This window comes from Bombus fervidus, chromosome 18, assembly GCF_041682495.2.
Source record: "Bombus fervidus isolate BK054 chromosome 18, iyBomFerv1, whole genome shotgun sequence".
Classification (NCBI taxonomy): domain Eukaryota; kingdom Metazoa; phylum Arthropoda; class Insecta; order Hymenoptera; family Apidae; genus Bombus; species Bombus fervidus.
Window position 1 is genome coordinate 5251165 of NC_091534.1, and position 20272 is coordinate 5271436.

Below are 20272 nucleotides of genomic sequence, written 5' to 3' on the forward strand. Positions count from 1 at the left end.
GTTTTAGAGTGGAATTCCTTGGAGCCATTGTTGCCTTTCTGTTTCTGCAGCCCTCCTAGCATTTGTGTTTGATGTTATTTTTCGTTTTTTGTTGGGAGTTACGACCTTCCAACTTTCGTTCTAGTGTGATAGATCGATGTTGGTGTTATTCCTTTCGTCGTTCATTTGTGTAGTTTCCATTTCTGTTTCATTTATATCTGAGCAATCATGCTTTTCGTATGTTGATTGGTTTGTGTTTGTTGTATTTACAGCTCCGTTTATAACATATGTTTCGCCGTTGTTTAATAGCCTAATAGGTGGTATTTATTGCATTGTTTTCCCCACTTGTCGCACTTACGGAAGCAGTGATTCACACGTCCTCTTAGCTCAACTGCTCGTGCAGAACTCGATAAAGGATATAATCTAGCAAACAAGAAGATGGTACCCCGCTGGGGGTAGCCACCTACATGCTATATTTTTATTTTTATTTTTTTTTTTTTTTTATTCGCTAAGATATATTTTACCAAATGTCCTTCTGGACAAATTGTAAAAATTCAAATAAATAAATAAAAAGAAAAGAGAAAAAGAACTGTAATCTTGCGTAGAGAAGCGCTGTACTTCTTCTTTTACATAAATATTATCTTGCATAAAATAATACTGTGTTTCGAAAAATGATACCAACACTCTTTGTCAGTTTCGAAAATCTTTATTTTAATTGCATATTTAGTCCATAATTTAATTAATAATATTAGATTTGTAATAGAATTGCCACTCCACCAAGAATCCACTTACTAGCTCTCTCCTTAGTTCTTAAATTGAACGTCCACACGTAAGTAGGACCTCGCGAACGTGTTTTATATACAGGACATTCATACATATTCTTTAAATCTTGTTTGTCCTGTGTAATCGCCCTAATATACATTATTGGTAATAATGGAAACAATTCTTTAAATCGAGAGTCCATTATAGATCCTGCTTGAACGTCCCACCGTGCACCTTCCATGTACAATCCGTTTATATATGCGCCTTCTCTTGGTGCTGATCTGTAAAGTTTTAGTGAAAAATCTATTATTACTCTCTGGAATAAGATTTATATAAATTGTAACTGAATTTTGTTAATGATGAAAACTAGAGAGTTTATTTAAATAAACGTACTTGAAATAAAATATTAAAAATATTTAAAAACACAGTCAAGATATCTATTTGTATATACACATTTATACATATATATGTCGAAGATGAAAAGACACCGGGCCTTCCCTCTAGAATTCTTTGGAAAATCCCCAATACTTTAATCTTTACAAGTTAACCCGATTATAATTGTCCGAGATTTGCGATAATGAACTTGGGTTCGAGGCGACAAATAGTCGCCGAACGTAACCGCGGTCACCGGATGAACGTTTTACCTAATAGAGGTATAGAATAATCGTATAGCTCTCCTTAAAAAGAAATAGTTGTAGGGACACTTGACAGTAAACATTCCAATGGTCTTTGCCCCGGAGCTCGCCACACACAGACCCTATTCTTCGGGCACGATGATTACCTGATTTCGATGCATCTCCACAGGACATGTTCAGCTAGTCTGAGGGCCCGTTATAAATCTTAGGATTTAGTTAACTAAGGTCCTTCAAGCGGACAAACAATCTTTACTCTAACAGTCCTTAAATCCACCACCCACTACGAGAAGATACGGGAAATCTGCTTTTCTCACGAATGACGCTTCCCGCTAGCAACTTTCTCTCAAGGGCGGCTAGCATCTTTCTCTTAACACCGATATAGAAATCGACCAATTAACAGCAACGTCCATTTCCTTCACTTTCTGAACGAGGATTGTCCTCGACGAATCCGATCATCTCGTACTCTGAGACACACCCCATCATAGTTTTCCTCTGGAGTATCACTGTGACGGAGAGAAACATTCTCGTGCGATCTCATCAGCGAGTAAAACAATGTCTTTACGATCAGTGGATATTTCACGTTTTTAACAAAGAGTCCGAATTAGGCTTTGGAAGAAAGTATATTCGTTATCCCGTTGACCGCGGATTCGTTATTGAACCTAAGGTCATTGTCATTAGTATCTCGAGTATCTAATTACCACGGTTACTTGTCAAATTCTGTAATAATCGTATTTGTACTAGTAGATATCTTCTCTATTGCGTAATAACAATGTCTAATCCAAATGAGGATTCCTTGCACGCCCCTAATCATAAAGTTAACCCGACATATATATATATATATATATATATATATATATATATATATATATAATAAGATACTCACACATTCAGTAGCTATAAAAAGTATTTGTACATCATTGTACTTATTAGAGCATTTACATAGCTACCAGTTAATTAGATTCATATACATTAAATCTAATGCCATTATTTATTGCTTCCCTTATGGGGTGACATGACTTCTAGTTCAGACAATACTTCGTTGCTCGTTTTCGCGGTTATGAACTCCACTCTCTCATTCGTTTAACCTTATAAGTCCTCACAAGTTTACATCGCGTTCTCAAAAAATCATACCAATTTAATAATAAAATGATTAATAAATAAGAAAAAGTGAGCGTACATATACTATTTACATTATATACAAAACTATAAATGAACCAACGCTCTAAGCCTGCGTGCGTGTTTATACGCGCGTGTGCCTCTTCATTCTCTCCAGCTCATCCGCAGTGATCTTTTAGTCATTTAATAGTATTATGTGATATATAATATAATAATATATATGTCGGAGATGAAAGAACAACGGGGTCACCCGTTGGAATTACTTGGAGAAACCTCAATAGCATTCACGAAATAACCCAGACACAGTCATTCGAAACTTGGGACAATGAGCTTAGGCTCGAGGCGACAACCGGTCGCCGAGCGTAGCCACGATCACGGGATGAACGTTCCACCTAACAGAAAAGTGCCAATATTATGAGACACACGTTGTGTTAACAATCAAACCACGGGCAAGAGCAATGTCGCAGCTACGCGGGTCTGCCTATCAACGGTGGCTGCAGTTTTGTTGGTATCCCGGGCCAACATTCAACAAAGCGAACGCGATCGTAAGGAGAGGAAAGTTTCCATCAGTCAATTATTCTTGTGATCTTTTTGGAGAGTTACACATCGTCTAGAGAGCAATATACCGAGCGTCACAGCGAACGTTACTTTTGTGCATTGAATTCTATTCTGAGTTTAACAAAGAGTTAGCCCGTAGACCGTGGATTCGCTATATCGAACCTAAGGTCATTGCCATTAGCGTTTAGTTACCACTGTCACTGGTCGATCTTATTTCATCTGTATCCGTGATAATAAACGCTATCTTGATTGTGCAACAACGATGAACAACCCAGGCGAAGATTCTTTACACGCCCATAACCCAAGCCCCGACGTCAACCCGACATATATAATAGTACTCTCGTACGACTACAAAAAATTGATGCTGCGAAAATAAAATGTAGATTCTGCTAAAAAAAAGGGTTCATTGAAAAATAAGGATGTGTATGTACAAATACTTCTTTTCGCCATTATACATGTGCGATAAGTATAGTATACTCGATATTAAGATCATACAACAGGGAGAAATAAAAATAAAGGATATGTTTGAAGGAATGACGGAGTAACGTTTTCAATAATTACGTGACTTCTTCTTTGGTTTTTCTCAGTACTTCGCAATATAAACACATTTTGTCCAATGGCCATTCATTTCTGCGTGCGGTTTGTTGCATAATTGCAGTTAGAAATGATTGAGGATTGAAAAAACCACCTAGCCATACCGACGGTGGTAACTACATAATGATTCGTTATGTTATTAGAACAGATTAATTGATGAGCAGAATAAGATTGCAATAAAGTTGAATAATAATGTTGTAAGATTTTTTAGATTATAATGTTAATTGGCAGAAACGGGAAATTTTGCGTTTGGTATACAATATTAATGACCCGTTAATATCGTGTGAAAGAAGATTCGTTTTTACTCTTTAAGCTATAATATTTTACCAAATGTCCTTCTGGACAAATTGTAAAAAATTTAAACAAATAGTCAATAAAAAAAAAATAAAAAAAAAAGATTCATTACTATCTGGTTTGTCACCTTCTCGAGGGTTTGAATATAGTTCAAGCAGAGGATTGTTTCTCAAGTTTAGCTGAAGGGCATAAAATACAGGATACTAAAGCCGAGCATGCGAAGAAATAAAACTGCTTGAAAATGTTAAATTTTATAATTTCTATTTTTTCTTAATGAAAGGTATTGTAATAGATTGGAACGATGTTCTCAATTAATATGAATTTACACAAACTCAATCCAACTATGTTGCATTCAGTTCAGGCAGATTCATATTCTATATACTACAGATTGTCTACAGATTAATTATCTGAAGATGAAAACACTTTGATTCATGTCAGTTCTCACCTATCCTTATTTTAGTTGAATAGATTTAAACACTCTTTTACAGTTTTTTTTTTTTTTCTACCAGGAAGGGATACGAGTTATTAAAATTTCACTTTTTATGGGTAGAAACAATCGTGTGCGTTGAACGAAGTTTTATTCTGTCGCTCATTCAATTTTCCTATGTTTATTTTACCAGTTTGAGTTGAATTCCAGGCATCAAAATTTGCCACGAATTCAATTATCAATTTCACAAACTGAAACATTTCGATATTAACAGGGCATTGTTTTATACAGTAATAAAAGTTACAATAATAGTAAAAAATAAGTAAATGTTTACGTTAAAATCTGCAGTCCAATTAGATAATTCATTTATTCGATACAACATATCCGTGAACCAACTGTTTAATCCTAATTCTGAAGGGTAAGCTCTTTTTGTCCAAGACGGCGGAACAGCATCCATCATTATATAATTTTGTAGATCTTCCATCTCAGCATTAATAGTTAATTCTCCCTATCAAAAGAAAGATCATCAATTAATTGTCTGGCCTTATATTACAGAGCAGCATTTAAAGTTTGAAAATTCAAAAGATTATGAAACTTTCTTCATCTACCATCAATAAATTTGAAAAGTTATAATTTTTTCTACAAGTAGTTCCATTCAATATAAACAATTTCGAATTTAATGTCATATTTCGATAGTTTTAAATTGATCATTTTCTAATTGATTTAATGATGATGGAAGAAGCACGGCAATATGTTCCAAGAGTTGTAACAGTAATTTGGGTATCATAGGAGAATGTCGCTTTGTCATTGCACTCGTCGTATGATATAATTCTACAATGATTTCTTTCTTTATGATATATTTCAAAGTATTTTATATAACATACAATTTGGAAATTGGGTTCCAGAAACACATAGAAGAAACATTCGGTAATTGCACAAAAATCGGAACTCAAATGTTGCAATTATGGGGATATAGAGACTGTTCTAAAAACTGAGATCTTAGATATGCCCAAAGTAGAAGAGGATAATGCGAGTGAAAGAAAAAGAGCGACTGAGAGTCGAAGCATTCGGCAAACATTAAACCTAACCTCAACCTAATCCTAAGCTGAGACCTTTAATTCAAAGACCTAAATTTTCTATTTTTGATTTGTGATCAATGAAACTAACCAATATGCATATTTGCTTACTTTATAAATAATAATTAAAGACGTATTAATAAGTAAATATAATCCAAATTATTTGTTTGGATTCATCTTAATCAGAAAGATCTCACAAATATGTTAGTAAAATGATGATTTAGAAAGGGTAAAAAATGAAACAGTTTTAGTTTTGATTTAGTATCTAGATACATTGTCTCAGCGATATTCGATTTCCGGTACGTCAGGGGTCCCGTAGGGGGAACGACGCCTATGCAATTGTGCATGGGATCCTTTTGTGTAATTATCGAATGTTTCCGTTTGTCATTTTTAAATGAAATGCACATACATTACCAGCTAAAAGTTTGAAACCACTCTGTCAGTTGTATCTCTATTGAATATTTCATTAATGTCGTTATTAATTTAAAATTAACGTTACAGTTATTAATAGTAATTTATTTTGATAAATTTTTAACGAGAGAGTTTTCTAAGATAACAGAATTCTGGTTCTTTTTTAAATCTTTGTGTTTTTTAAAACACTCAATAATTACAATTTTTTACTGGTAAACATATATACAGTGTGTCCGGTTTATCGTGAACCGCTGAAATATCTCGAAAAACACGAATGTCACGAGATGTTTCAGAAAAAATTGCATAACATGAAGAGGAACATATTATATGCTAGTGTGCTTGACATTGCGGTGACCTTGAAACCTGATCTTAAACGTGACATTCAAATTTTTAAATACAGAGATCTATCTTTTATTACTCTTATACGATAAAAATTATTTACATATATAAAAAAGATATAAAATATAATAATATAAAAATGCAGCATTCTTACATACATCACGATAAACAGTATAACTAATGGTAATAAACAAGCAGTATTGTGTATACAGTATGTATAACGATCTGGACCAAAAGTAGGAATGGTAGATAACGGGAGAGGTGACTTCCCAAGAATTCGGTACTTGCACTCTATTCAGTAATTATGTAAATTAATTTAGGAAAGAAAGATATGTAACACGTATTTTTTTCCTACAATGATTAATAATAAAATAGTTACAAGCAATTAAAAATTAGTAATGTCGAACATTTCCGACCACGTACCGAATGTACCCAAAGTACGCGTGACTTGATAAGTCTGTAACGGTACTCAAATATCAGTAAAGTTTTAATTTAATTATTTTTATTAATAGGTAAGTATATATGGAACGAAAATGTGAACTAAAGACCCAATAACTTTCCAATAACCCAAACTTTTGTTGTCAGCAATCTTCTTAATTATAGAAAAAGAGTCAAATATCGAATTGGACCAAATTATCTTAATTGTTATATTAAATTATCAAATTATAATAATATATACAAATATTACAAATATTAAATTAGTAAAATTCACGCATACTCTACAGGTCTATACAATGCGTGCACCGAAGGTAGGGGCAGAGAGAGATTTCCCCTCTGCTAGAGGTTAGAAACAGATTGAGGTTAGAAAGTTATTTCTTAGTATATTTCTTATTACGAACAAGTAATTCTAGAAATTGGTGGGGGATAACTCTTGCTCATAAATACGGGCAAAGTTTTGGTTATATATATGGATACTATTGTACATATACACCAGATCAGGTATTATTTGAAATTATTATTATTTTCGTCTAATGAGATTTTTTGCTATCTCATACTGTTTCTGAGCTGTAGTTTACCCTAGTTACATGTAGCATTCTGTATATGTCGTACATGCGAGAGACCATGTAGCATTTGCATAAAAAAAGTATACGGCAAAAATGTAAAAATGCATAAAAATTTGTCATTACTTTTAAGCCTAACTCTAATTCTTGCAGGGATCTTCTAAGTTCTTCACACAGTAGATTCATTCGTTCGCACTCTTGTAAAGCAACTGTGACAAATGGTGTACGATCTTCCACCTAAGAAATTTAACAAAGATTTCATTAAAGACGAAAATTGTTGCGAGATCCGACTTTCTATACCCAATTTCGTTCCTCGGTCTATCTTCGATCTTAACCAGTTAACTGCGGAATTTAGTTTTCAAAATCCCTTACGGGGTGCGTAATTAAAATCAAGCAACGTCGTGTATACGCGTCGAACGCAGTTAATTGGATAAATGCTGCAACGACTTTGGTGAGCTTGAAATGTTTTAAATATCAGTACTGAATAACTTTTCTGTATGAGTGTATACATATGTCCCCTACAACCGCTGTTTGGCCTTAGTTTTCCAAAATTAAATACTCTGTACATTGTCAATACAATATTGAGAACCTTATATATTGAGAATAATATTGATAATAAATATTGATCGTCTGAATGGTCCTTTAGAAATTTCCGGTTTCCTAATTATTAATTTCTATTTATTTTAAATTTAGATTTATTAAGTAATTCATTAAAATTAGTAGTAGACTGAAACAGTGAGTACCTTGCTATAAAGTTCTAGCATATTAAATTCTTCTGGTAGTTTGTCCAATAAGTCTTCTATTTGTCCTTTTATTTTGTCTTCTTTTGAAATATCTCCGCTTGTTGTATCGCTGGTAGTTCTTGTTAGTATACCCAATAACGTTTTAAACAAATTTTCCACAGTTTGTGTTAAAAACCCTAAAAATGTATAAAATAAATTCTTCAGTGTATCAATTTCAGGAAAAGTCTTTATGTTAAATCGAGAATCGACTAAATTGTCTATTTGACATTATATTACGAATTCATCAATTTATGAGTTCTAAGCACAAATTAGAATTTTTTTTATTGGACTATTTCGAAATTTCGTCAAAAAATGTACGTACAAAATTTCTAATTGTGCCTGTTGGATTATTATGAGAAATAAATGCTTGTGCGTAGTATATGACAGCAAAAGTCATTCAACGTATTGAAAATAAATTTCTTTATACATAGACTGCAATATAAATGGGAAAAAGACACAGCACCCATTTATTTATATATAAATACATATAAAAGATGCCGATATTATTTTCTTTTGTTTAATAATTTAATTGTTAAACAGCTTAATGATTGTTAACAGTTAGTTTTTATAATTTCAGTCCAAAATATAGACGTGTCTTCCTCAGATAAAAATTAATTACATTACGCAATTATTACAACCAGAATTATTACATCTTCTAACTTATATTGTCTATAACCAACAGAGCCTAGCAGTCACGGGCCACAGTATAGGTTTCAAATTTCACAACATCTCTATCTCTGGTATACATATACCTGTACATATATATATATATATAAAGTGCAAAATACTTTTATGTTCGTTCGGTTATAACTTAAAATCTACTGCACCGATTTAAATTGGACTCGAATCATTCGATAGAAAATATTCCAAAGATGGTTTAGTCAAAATAGTACCTATTTACTATCTTAAGTTATCGAGCAATAAAAGAGAACATCAAAAGATTCAGAACTAATAAACTGCTCCTTCACTGGCAGTAGTGAAGTTGATATGACAGTGAGAGATGGCCCGAACAGATCGATCGTCATTCTTCGGCTGTATTCGGAATAAGTTCGAGCGCCGTATGCAACAGTGGGGAGCATAAGGCTCACGTCTTACAATATACAAATAATTATTTCTCCAAACAATTGTTACTCATTTTCTTTTCGTTTTGACTTATTCGTTGCAATATTAAGATCAATCACTTACTAAGGCTAGTTATTATGCTACTGTAACTCCAAATACATAAACTTTGATTCGAATTAGCAATCTCACAACATTGACTTGTATTCATTAGTTATTCTCTAGTAGTGTGATACGATATTATGTCAGTTTCATTAGATTGTTTTGAAATGTTATATATATTTACCAATCTCTGCATTGGGATGAAGTCCATACAGAACAGGACTTTCAGCAGGTAGGTAGTTATCGACGTACTGATGATATGCATCATAATCACTATTTGGTGGTACCAAAAAATCTGGTGCAAGGTATAATTCACCTACACAAAAAGTGTATATTCATTTCTTTGGTAACTGTTTCCGTAAAAATTGTTTTAATGCCTTCTAATTGCATCTCGTCGTAAATTGTTGAAGCTATTGATGGCGTCGAAAAATATTTTAAACAAAAGTTCAACAATTTTGAGGGGTATATAATTTGATGTAATTTTTTCACGAATGGATAACTGAAGGATTTCTGAATGTTAATATTACGTTTTTATATGGAATTATATATTTTTTATTTTATTATTTGGCATTAATCGGTACAATCTTGGGAAGACAAAAGAAATAATAGAATAAAATTCACACTCTGAAATGGCTATTTTAGAGATATTTTGATTTTGTTATGATCATCATCCAAAGTGATATATAGCGACACTCGACAGTAAAGAACTTTCCAACGGTTCCGTCGGTACATAGTGTACTACCGACAGAACATAAGCAAGATCGCGACGAAGCGTAACGAACGGACGTCTAACGAACGCGTGCGTAGTGGGGATATGGAGAGGTGACAATGAGGAACGAAATGGATTGAGACATGAGTGGTGACCGAGAAGCGTGATTGAGCAGTCGAAATCGAGAAACGTGAATAAATTGTGGTCCGCATAAGTCGCGAGTCGAGACTTGTAACAAAGCCGTTAAGTAAGAATAAATATATATTGTGAAAAACAAAACGCCGAGTAGAGTTCTTTGGCACTCTTCACGTACTACCAACACCTCAGATATATACAAAATAAAAAAAGGAAACGAATAGGAATGATTAAATAGTAAAGAATTATATGCATCTCTAAAGCAAGTAGATAGATATAAAGCATATTTCGTTTCAATATTGGAAAGTTTTGATTATTGTAAGAAGAGACTAACAAAGGATTTACAAATTTAAAGTTTTACAGAAAAAGTTGTAATTAAAAATAGATTTAATAAATCGAATATATTGGAAATATAATTGTGAATTATCATATATACCTTCAACTAATTCCGCTTTCAAATATTCTACTAAATATGTCTTGCATAGTCTTCTATCCCAATCATCTGTTATGTGGCCTCCATACATTATTTCTCCAAACAAGTAACGAAGATCCTCCCAAGGTACTTTGATACTATTTTCCAGGTAATTAAATAATACAGATACGCTGATTGTTAGATCACCGAAGTTGAATGGGTAGGACTGACACCAAAGAAAATAGTTTTTTGAACATATATATATGTGTAAATTTAGTATATAACTTATAAGCTTGTTATAACTATATAAATTTGTTTAAACATATTTTGAATGAGAATAAATCACATTTTACTAAACAGAAAATTATTCTACAGAAAGTGTTGTTTGAAAAAATTGCCGAAAATCATTGCAAATACTATATCTAATTACATTAATAATTACTTATCTCTGAACGTTATGCATACATAAATTATACATATATATGTCGAAGATGAAAAGACACCGGGCCTTCCCTCTAGAATTCTTTGGAAAATCCCCAATACTTTAATCTTTATAAGTTAACCCGATTATAATTATCCGAGATTTGCGAGTATGAGCTTGGGATCGAGGCGACAACTAGCCGCCGGACGTAGCCACGGTCGCGGAATAAACGTTTTACCTAATAGAGGTATAGAATTGCATAGCTCTCCTTTAAAGAAATAGCTTTATCGACATCTAACAGTAAACATTGCAACTATTCTTCGGGCAAGATGATTGCCAGATGTCGATGTATCATTCACAGTAAATGTTCAGCCAGCCTGAGGACCCGCTATAAATCTTAGGATTTAGTTAACTAAGATCCTTCAATCACCGTCACGGAGAGACACATTCTCGTGCAATCTCATCAGCGAAAAAAACAACGTCTTTACGATCAGTGAATATTTCACGTTTTTAACAAAGAGTCCGACTTAGACTTTGGAAGAAAGTATATTTGTTATCCCGTTGATCGCGGATTCGTTATCGAACCTACGGCCATTTCCATTAGTGTTTACTTATCGCGGCCACTTGCCAATCGTGTAACATCCATATTTGTGTTAATAAACGTTACCTCGATTGTGTGACAACGATGAATAATTGCGGTGAAGACTCATTACACGCCCCTAACCCTAATCTTAATGATAACCCGACATATATATGTAAATTTGCCTTTTTAACAACGATTAACATATTAACAAAGAAATTTGTTTAATTGATATTTGTGCTTAGTTACGTTTTAAATTATTTAATAATTTATTGTTAAAACATATATTGACTTAACATACAATTATTGAAGAATATAATTTACGAACTTTGCTAATATTATCGCTAGTAAAAAGTAATGCATAACCTTATTAGTAGCTTTTCCTAATTTAATTGCAGGTTACAAGGAAGACAGTTATAGTACGTTTTAAATTATGCCACAGTTGCGAGATATATTCCAAATATGTCTTAAAATTAATACTCTTTAAGATTTTTTATTAATTATAAGTTATTACATTACACAAGATATCGTAAACATTGTTTTTTGTTTCTCTCATTGTTTCAACCTTTACAAATCTTCGATCCATAATTTCTAATTTAACGTTATGATCCATTAAGATTTAAAGTCACTTACCCTATTCCATCCTTGCGCCCCAAATTTTCTACGTTCTGCAAGTACAGCGTGGTAATAACAAAGTGCAAATAATATTGCTTTGAATTCGGTTTCCTTGCTGCAGGACTCCAAAGTTTCCTGCGTAAAGTTATCCAACGCTTTGTGGATGTTTGCTTGTATTCCAGATGGTGGTTCGTTAGTGATCTTTATGGCTGATTCTAGTATACCCTGTGTCAATGTAACGAACCTTTCATTTAGTAATTAGTGTTTTTTATCGATATTATCTACTTATTGGCTAAAGTATCACTTATATAATAAATTAGGGACAATAATAGATACCTCAGAAATTTCTTAGATTTTCTTAAAGCAAAAAACAATAAGAAATTAGACCAGTTACTGAAAAATATGTAATGCCGACCGCGTTAGTGAATTTCCGACATTAGTGAAATACCATATTACCGACGGAGGGTTAAGGAATATAATTAGTACATGTTAGCTTCGTTAAACCTGCATATTTTCTTTTGCTTTTTCAAATTACACAATTGTCTATTACCTGAGGTATTATTGATTCATGAGGATCAGGACTGGGTTCCGCACTAATGAACAATCGATAATCATCATGTGGATTCTCCGAGCATTGTTCCATCTTTTTTTCTAATGTAGGCAACCATTTCCTCACCAAATGGACATTTTGCAAAATTACCCAGTGGCCTTCGTTCGCCGAAAGTTCTATGGCTTCTTCCGCTATGGGTTCTTGACCTTGACCCAGTGACACATTATGAAAATTTCTTCCTCCAAAAGTGAAACCCAATTGCATTCCCAGTTTTTCGACGTCCTGAATTTTTATCGTTGTCGTTATTGTAAATACATATTCCATGTGATTACGTTGATTTTCGAAACATGTTTTTGTATAATTCATTAGGTATCGATAATTCTTAATTTTAATTATCGTCGATTAAGGTTATAAACTGCTAAACAAAAGATATGTCGTCAAAAGCAACAGAGTATAGGAAATGAGAAGAGTAAGAAGGTATTACAATTATATTGCATTAAAGAAAAATTATTAAATGTTGTGCAGTTTGGTTATAGGGTTATTGGTCTGTTATAACTGGTAACTTATAGCTCAATTAAAAGTGAATATCATCAATGTATTGGTTCAAATATTAAATAATTAAATAATTGTTAATACACAGAAGATAAGTGACCGACGACTGGCAACCAGACCGACGCATACGCTGTCACAGATGAACAACCATAAGCAGAAATACAGTATAATCGAGCCGGTAGTTTCTTACCAATATATTGAAAATTAAACGAGTTCACTCCTTATACACAATATAGTAAATAGGTAAAAGTTGTTCAAAGTATTTCTACAACATATCCAAAAGTCATAGAAATCCGAGGATAGATAACGTTTCTACAGTTTCACCCTATATAGCGTTATATATTGCATACAATATTATACATATATATTATTATTATTATAAGTCAATAGTGCTATACATTAGATAAATAAATAAATAAATAAAAAATCTTCAATAAGGACTCCTGATGTTCTATCAGCAAAATGACGTTCAGTCGCGCACGACTATTTCGTACGTGTGCATAGCACGTATAGATATATGTATGCCTTCCATATACTTTGTACTCGCAGAATCATGTCATAACTTCGCGGTTGTGTGCGTCTGGTCGCGAATGGGAAGAAGAACAAAGAGTAGACTTTCGTTTAAAGGATCTTGCTACGGAGTGGGGAAAGCAGTGATGCCTTTTAATAAGCAGATTGTGAGGGACCGCACGATACTTAGCCCAGAAGCTTGGAGACGGGAAGTACTTAACAAAACAGAACACAAAAGATTTTTATGAATCTTCAGTGAAATTTTCTTTTTCTTTCCTGAGGTAAATATGTCTTTCATTAAAGCTGGGAAACTTTTACACAGTTTATTCAGACGAATCTTGATAAGCTTTTGGAAACTATCCTAATAGACTATAAACAAACCACTGGATTTTTGTCTCGATTGATAACACAACACTATATGGTTGTTAATAACTAATAAGCCGATGTGATATTATGTAAATAAAAAAAAAATTATCAGATCTGTTATGCATAAAAAATGTTTGTAGCTATTGAATAAATTTCTTACCTTCAACGGATCAACACCTGGAGAAAGAATGAAAAATACAGGCGTGATTGAACTGGTTTCTTCAAATGATTTATGAAAAGGTGGAGATCTGGATTCAACAAATTTTGAACCAAGCTTTTCTTCTACGAAGCCCCTAAATAAATTCATGAAATACAATATTTTAAACAATTTAAGGATAAAGGAAATATTTTAACTTAAAGTAATGCCAGGTAGTATACAGGGTGTTCCCGCTATACTTAGTGCTCTTTTTTGATGCTCAGATTTGTGAGATAGATAGAAACGGAAAATAATTAATTATTTCTTATACACGCTACGATAGGGTGAATAGATTTTTGAAATGTTATTGTTTCTACGAGAATGTTAAGATTATATATGTTTTTTAAATTCATCAATAACGTAATACTAAAACTTTTTCTTTCTCCCATAGAAGTAAAATAATTTGTACTAGATGCATTAAATAAATACTCTTAGTTTGAATACTCTTCGAATAAGACATTTTTTGCTTCTTACACGTTAAAATACTAAAAAATTTAGTATCATCTTTTTACACAGGTTTTATACGTACATACTACAATGAAACTTCTATAATATTTAAAAAAATGCAAATATACTGTTCAAGACCACTGAATAGGCAAGGATTTATGACACTGCTGAGCGAGACCTAAGAGTCTAGGCCCGAAAACTCTTCAAGGGTCAACAGTGTCATAAACTACTCGGTAAAAGAAGCAAACTGTTATCCTTCACCCCCATCTTCTATCTTGCGATCAGCAGCAGGGCAGATGCGAAGAACCAGGTGAAGAGCTGTTCTCTTCCGTTTTACGAAGTTCAAGGGTCGTAATTTGACCGTGCTATGACACTTGATATTTTATTTTTATTTAATTTGCACTTTACAATTTATCCAGCTGGACATTTGGTAAATTTTTCTAACTTTATTGCTAAATAACATGTGGATGGCTACCATCAGCGGTATACCATCTTCGAGTATGTCTATTTTATTTTTTTAATGAAGTCAGTAAGGTGTTTTCTTTCTAGTCTTTTTTTTATATGGGTTTTGCTCGTTTCAGTAGCCAGCTGCTTTAGATGTGTTGCCATCTTTTTCTTGTATTTTTTTGCGTATCTGCCAATTTCTTCACTTGACCATTGGTATCTATAGGTCTTTGCGTATATCTTCGTTTCTGACAACATACTATGGGGGCGCTGACTATTGTTCTGAGTATCGTCGATCGTAGCGGCTCTAATTTATTTATGTGGTTCATTGCTGCTGTCCCCAATATTGGTATTCCGTACGTCCAAATTGGTTTTATTATCGTTTTGCATATTTTTAATTTATTTTCTATGCTAAGTTTAGAATTTCGACTAGTTAACCAGTACATTTGTCTCCTTTTTACCTGTATTTTGTCTATAATTGATTTAGTATGTTGCTTCCATGTAAATAGTGAGTCTAAATGGAATCTTAGTATTTAACTTGCTTTGTTTGTGTTATGTGCGTGCTATTCAATTGCATTCATATCCGGCGAATAGGCCGTGATAGTTGTAGTTGCTGGCTGTAGATGTCGCTGTATTCACTTTATTTAATACTGCTATATTTTCTTTTAATTTATCTATCGAGGAAGCAAAATATCGGAACTAGGGGCGCCGGTATTCGAACCCGTATCCTGAACGTTCGTAACCAAAGACGTTAACCACTACGTTACCGTCGTCCGGTAGTAGTTGATGTCGAGTAGCGGTATTTGTTGTCGAATGTCGCCACAGATATTAGGTGATTTCCGTTTTCGTATTGTACATGTAATATAGTTAAATTGACTGGGGTTTGCTTTTATTTGTTCATCTTGCAGTCATTTCTCTATTTTTCTGATACGCTCTGGTAGTAATATGATTGCTGTTCCTGAATTGAAAACTGTAATTGCATTGAATTTGACAGGGAACAGAGTTGACACAGCGCAAGCCGTCTAATGTGCGCTGTATTTGGCAGGAAATGTGGAGTGTAACGCGCATCGAGTTGTCTACATATCCCCAATAGCAGCGGAGATACGTTCCATTGAATATTTAACCTTGCAATTGAATATTTAACTGCAATTGTCTTGGATTTGACAGGGAACAGTATACATAGTATCGCCGTATAACTTATTACGTTATATAGTATTACATTATAACGTATTACTTTATATAGTATTAACTTATAAGGTAGTACGTTATATAGTATTAGTAAGTGTGCCTGACAAGTACAGCCGTGTCGTCCGCGAATGTCAGTATTTTCCTGTTAGTAATTGTTGGTATGTCGGCCGCGTATAGTGTGTATAATATTGGTCCTAAGATCAAGGGGTTCCTTGCGGTACCCTTGCCTTGATGTCTTTTACTTCAGAATATACATCCTCTACTTTTAGTACTAAAGTTCTGTTGCTTAGGTATGATTTGAGTAAGTGGTAGATTTGTTCCGGGAAATGTTTTTTCAATGCCCATGAAGGGGGCTGTGTAGTATTGTTTCTTTTCTATTGCTGGTAAAATTTCGTTGACGAGCCTGTGTTTGTGCTCTATCGTTTTTCTTTCTCTATTGTTTGTTTTGGCTATCGTATATTATTTTCTCTAATACTTTGGAAAACACAGGAAATAGTGATATTGGTCTGTAAGATGCAGCTTAGTGTGGGTCTTTGCCTGGCTTAGGTAACATTATGATCTGTGCTAGCTTCCATAGATTAGAAAAGTATTGGATTCTTAAAATTGCATCGAATATTATTGTGATTAAACGTATTGCTTTAGGAGAAAGGGTTTTCAAGATTTTATCATTGATTAGGTCGATACATGGTGCCTTATTGTCTTTTGTTTTCTCGATTATGATTCTAATTTCTTGTGCTGTTAGGTTAGGTATGTTAGGTTAGGTTAGGCTCGTCAGTTGGAGTACTAGTATTTTGCGCATTTTCGTCTGAATGACATTTGGTTTTGCTGTCGTTAGTATTATATGGAGTAAATGTGTTACATATGTGGTTGCTGAATTCTGCAGCTTGCTCTTCGTTGCTTCTAGCCCATGTGTTGCCTGCTTTTCTGATTGTTGGCATTAGTTTTATTCTTCTTCTTGCTTCTTTATTTTGTTCGTCGCTTTCCATAGAGAGTAGTTGGCACTCTCGTGCGCAGAGAGTGTTTTTATGAATTTTGAGAATTCATTATCATTGTGATCTTTTATTTTACTTCTTATTTCCTCTGCGAGTTTGTTTAGATGTTTTTTGTCTTCATGTGTTTTACGTTTTCGAAAAATTTAACGCTGAAGTTTCGTCGAGTACGCATACACTTGAAACGACAATCGATTGAATGGGCTAGCACTTAGGTACCCTATGCGGTAATACGAGCCATATTACATTTTACATTTACATATTACATATTACATTTTTTTAGCGTTACAATTTATAATTGGATTTAAGTCGCTGTAGAGCGGTGCTTATATATGATATTGTTTTTTCTTCCCATCTCTGTCCTGAAAATCTGGTCGCAAAAACAGGACAGTTCGGTAGTCAGCTTTTGGTTTCGGTGGGTCTGTGGGATTTTGGGAAGGGGCGAGAGAGGGCGGTCGAAGAGGGAGAGAGGGGGTGTCCTGTAGAATTATTTACAATATTTACAATGTTTATATATTTACACGATGGGAGATATGAGCGTTGCCGCTTTGTGGTTCTTTCTCTTGTTATTTTTATTATGGTTTCGGTATCCACCAATATTTTTTTATGTTTTTTCTGTGATTGTCTTCTGTATCTTTTTGGGCAAGCGCCATATTGTATCTCCACCTAGAGTCTACAGTCTGTCCTTTTAAGTTTTCCTCGTAGAGTATTGTTTTAATCCTTATTTTTCTTTTTATGTGATAGATTATTGAGATATTATTTTGGTTATTGAGATATTATTTTGGTGACAAGTTTTCTTATCAGTCTTTGATGTTCAAAAAAATAGAATATTTAAAAAAACATAAGTGTGTGCAGAAATGAGAATGATATAATGTATGGTAATGGTCGTGTAATACTAAAACATTGCAATTTCTTGATGCTTAGATTATAGATTATTAAAAATCGATTGTTAAGGAAGCCGAAGCTTTTCTTTTTTAGAAGCTGAATTGATTTTTTAGGATTACGTTATTTTTTATGCAAAAGGAGACTATAGGGGATTATTTATGACTATTTCGAATACGTTGCTTATGTTGGATAGGATACTTAGAGGTTGCAGGTTTGAGGGTGAGTAGCGATCTTTATTTTTTTTTTTTTTTTGTGATGGCTGTTAATTTAGCTTTTTTTCATTTTCTGGGGAAATACGGCTGGTTGGCAATCTGCGACGCTCATCTTCGCAGTCAAGAGACTATTTTAGAAGACTATAATCGTACACGATCTGGACAATGATTGGATGCTAATGAAACTCTTAAACAAATGCTGAAACCGTCATTACGGCCGATGGCCGTATGGCCGTATATAGGTTATGATGATTGTATGGTGTACATAGATAGCAGATGATGCACTCATTTGCCTGGGTTTAAAGAATGTGTTTGATAATGGTAGCTTGTAATGGCTCAATAAAATGGATAGTAGAATAAAAAACGACATCGCAGAAATTCTGTAGGAATAACATGATTTAAGTAAGATATAATTGAGAAAATAAATTCCTAGGATTTGTAATGTAACATGAAGTATTAAATGAATTAATATGACAGGAACATACCTAATCGCGTAAGTCATACGATCTAGTCTAAGACACCTCATAATGCATAATCTTTGCAGAGCAGTTTTATTTTTCCAATCTTGTGGGAAACTTTCTCGTTCCGGCGTATCTGATTCTACAAACTTCTTCCACCGTTTCGCAGCGCCTTCTATGTCTTTTTCTAAATTTTGGAAATCCTCCATTTGGCTCAAATATTTAATCCCTCCCCAACCGACGTCTGTTAAGAAGTCTACAGGGCTGGTTAACTCAGGAATATACGGAAATCTTAATAGGAAGTCAAGTTCTGATTGTGATATTTCTTTTGCTTCCATAAAAATCTGAAACGAATAGAATTATTCGATGTAACGTTAGTTGCAATAAAAATGCGATATATAGTGTTGCAAGCTACCCTCATATGATTTAGGTTATCCAAGGAAGATTTTTTTGATAAACTTTGCACTTCCGTGCAAAATTTTTGTAATTAATATACTACGTTGTTTATCGCTATTTTAACGTTTCTTTTTCTTTTAATTATGCAATTATACCAATTATAATTATCACATCTAATAAAGTAGAGTAAAATAGTATGCATACAACTGATAATGCAATAAATAAAAAAATCATATTAGCACCTATCCTATGGCACTAACCTGTTGTCATGATTCATGCGAAGATAAAAATTTAATGGAAGCGTTAGGTAGAAAAATATGTAATTCGTTGAAAAGATATTTTGATGAAATCAATAGATTAATAAATAAATTGATAAAATGATAAAAACAATATGTAATTTTTAATATTCACTAAAATTTATTTAATTTAGGTTCCATCAAATATATATTTTTGACGTATATATATTTCATTATGTATATCTATAATTTTCATGTTATTATTAATAATATAATTAAATTATAAATTTATTTATAATTTCAAAATAAATATATAACAAACAGTTATAATTTAACTAATACAATTTAAATATTTTTTATTCAAATAATACAATAATAATATGCTGATTTTGGTGAAACATGTTAAGAAAATGGAGGAATTGATAAAAAAGGCTTGAGAGCTACCTAAGTGAAAAAAGTTTAAGTTTGAATATGGATAAAAGCAAAATAATTAGATCTAAGATAGAAGAAGGAAGGATGACGACGATGGAGTGGAGCAGGAGAAGAAACAAGATAGGGGAAGTAAGAAAATTTATTTACTTATGGTGATAAACAGGATGATGAGCAATGGAAGTCAAGGAGTACACATAGGGGAAAGAGTGAAAAAGCAGGTAATAGTTAAAAGATCAGTATACTGGATAGGAGAGGGAGTATTTGAAAAAGAATGAAAGAGGAGGTTATGGTTATTCAACAAGTTGGTGTGAGCAGTGTCAGCATATAGAGCAGAAATTTGGAATTAGAAAGAAAAAAGGAAGATGGTAGTAAGAGCTTCAGAGGGATCTGGTGAGGATACAAGT

At 33.2% G+C, this 20272-nt stretch overlaps 1 protein-coding gene across 1 annotated transcript in view; it reads right to left on the reverse strand.

Moving 5' to 3' along the window:
• Positions 1-665: 665 nt before the first annotated feature.
• The window catches only part of LOC139996559 (dynein beta chain, ciliary-like), a 48695-nt gene continuing 29088 nt past the window's right edge, over positions 666-20272 (reverse strand). Inside the window, exons 18-28 of the mRNA XM_072020987.1 lie at positions 18832-19148; positions 14146-14278; positions 12558-12839; positions 12026-12232; positions 10416-10617; positions 9320-9451; positions 7936-8111; positions 7319-7429; positions 4700-4873; positions 3612-3760; positions 666-1022 (exon numbers count right to left, since the gene is read on the reverse strand). Of these exons, the coding sequence (XP_071877088.1) occupies positions 728-1022; positions 3612-3760; positions 4700-4873; positions 7319-7429; positions 7936-8111; positions 9320-9451; positions 10416-10617; positions 12026-12232; positions 12558-12839; positions 14146-14278; positions 18832-19148 (2178 nt within the window). The 3' untranslated portion in view covers positions 666-727. The remainder of the gene's footprint in view (positions 1023-3611; positions 3761-4699; positions 4874-7318; positions 7430-7935; positions 8112-9319; positions 9452-10415; positions 10618-12025; positions 12233-12557; positions 12840-14145; positions 14279-18831; positions 19149-20272) is intronic.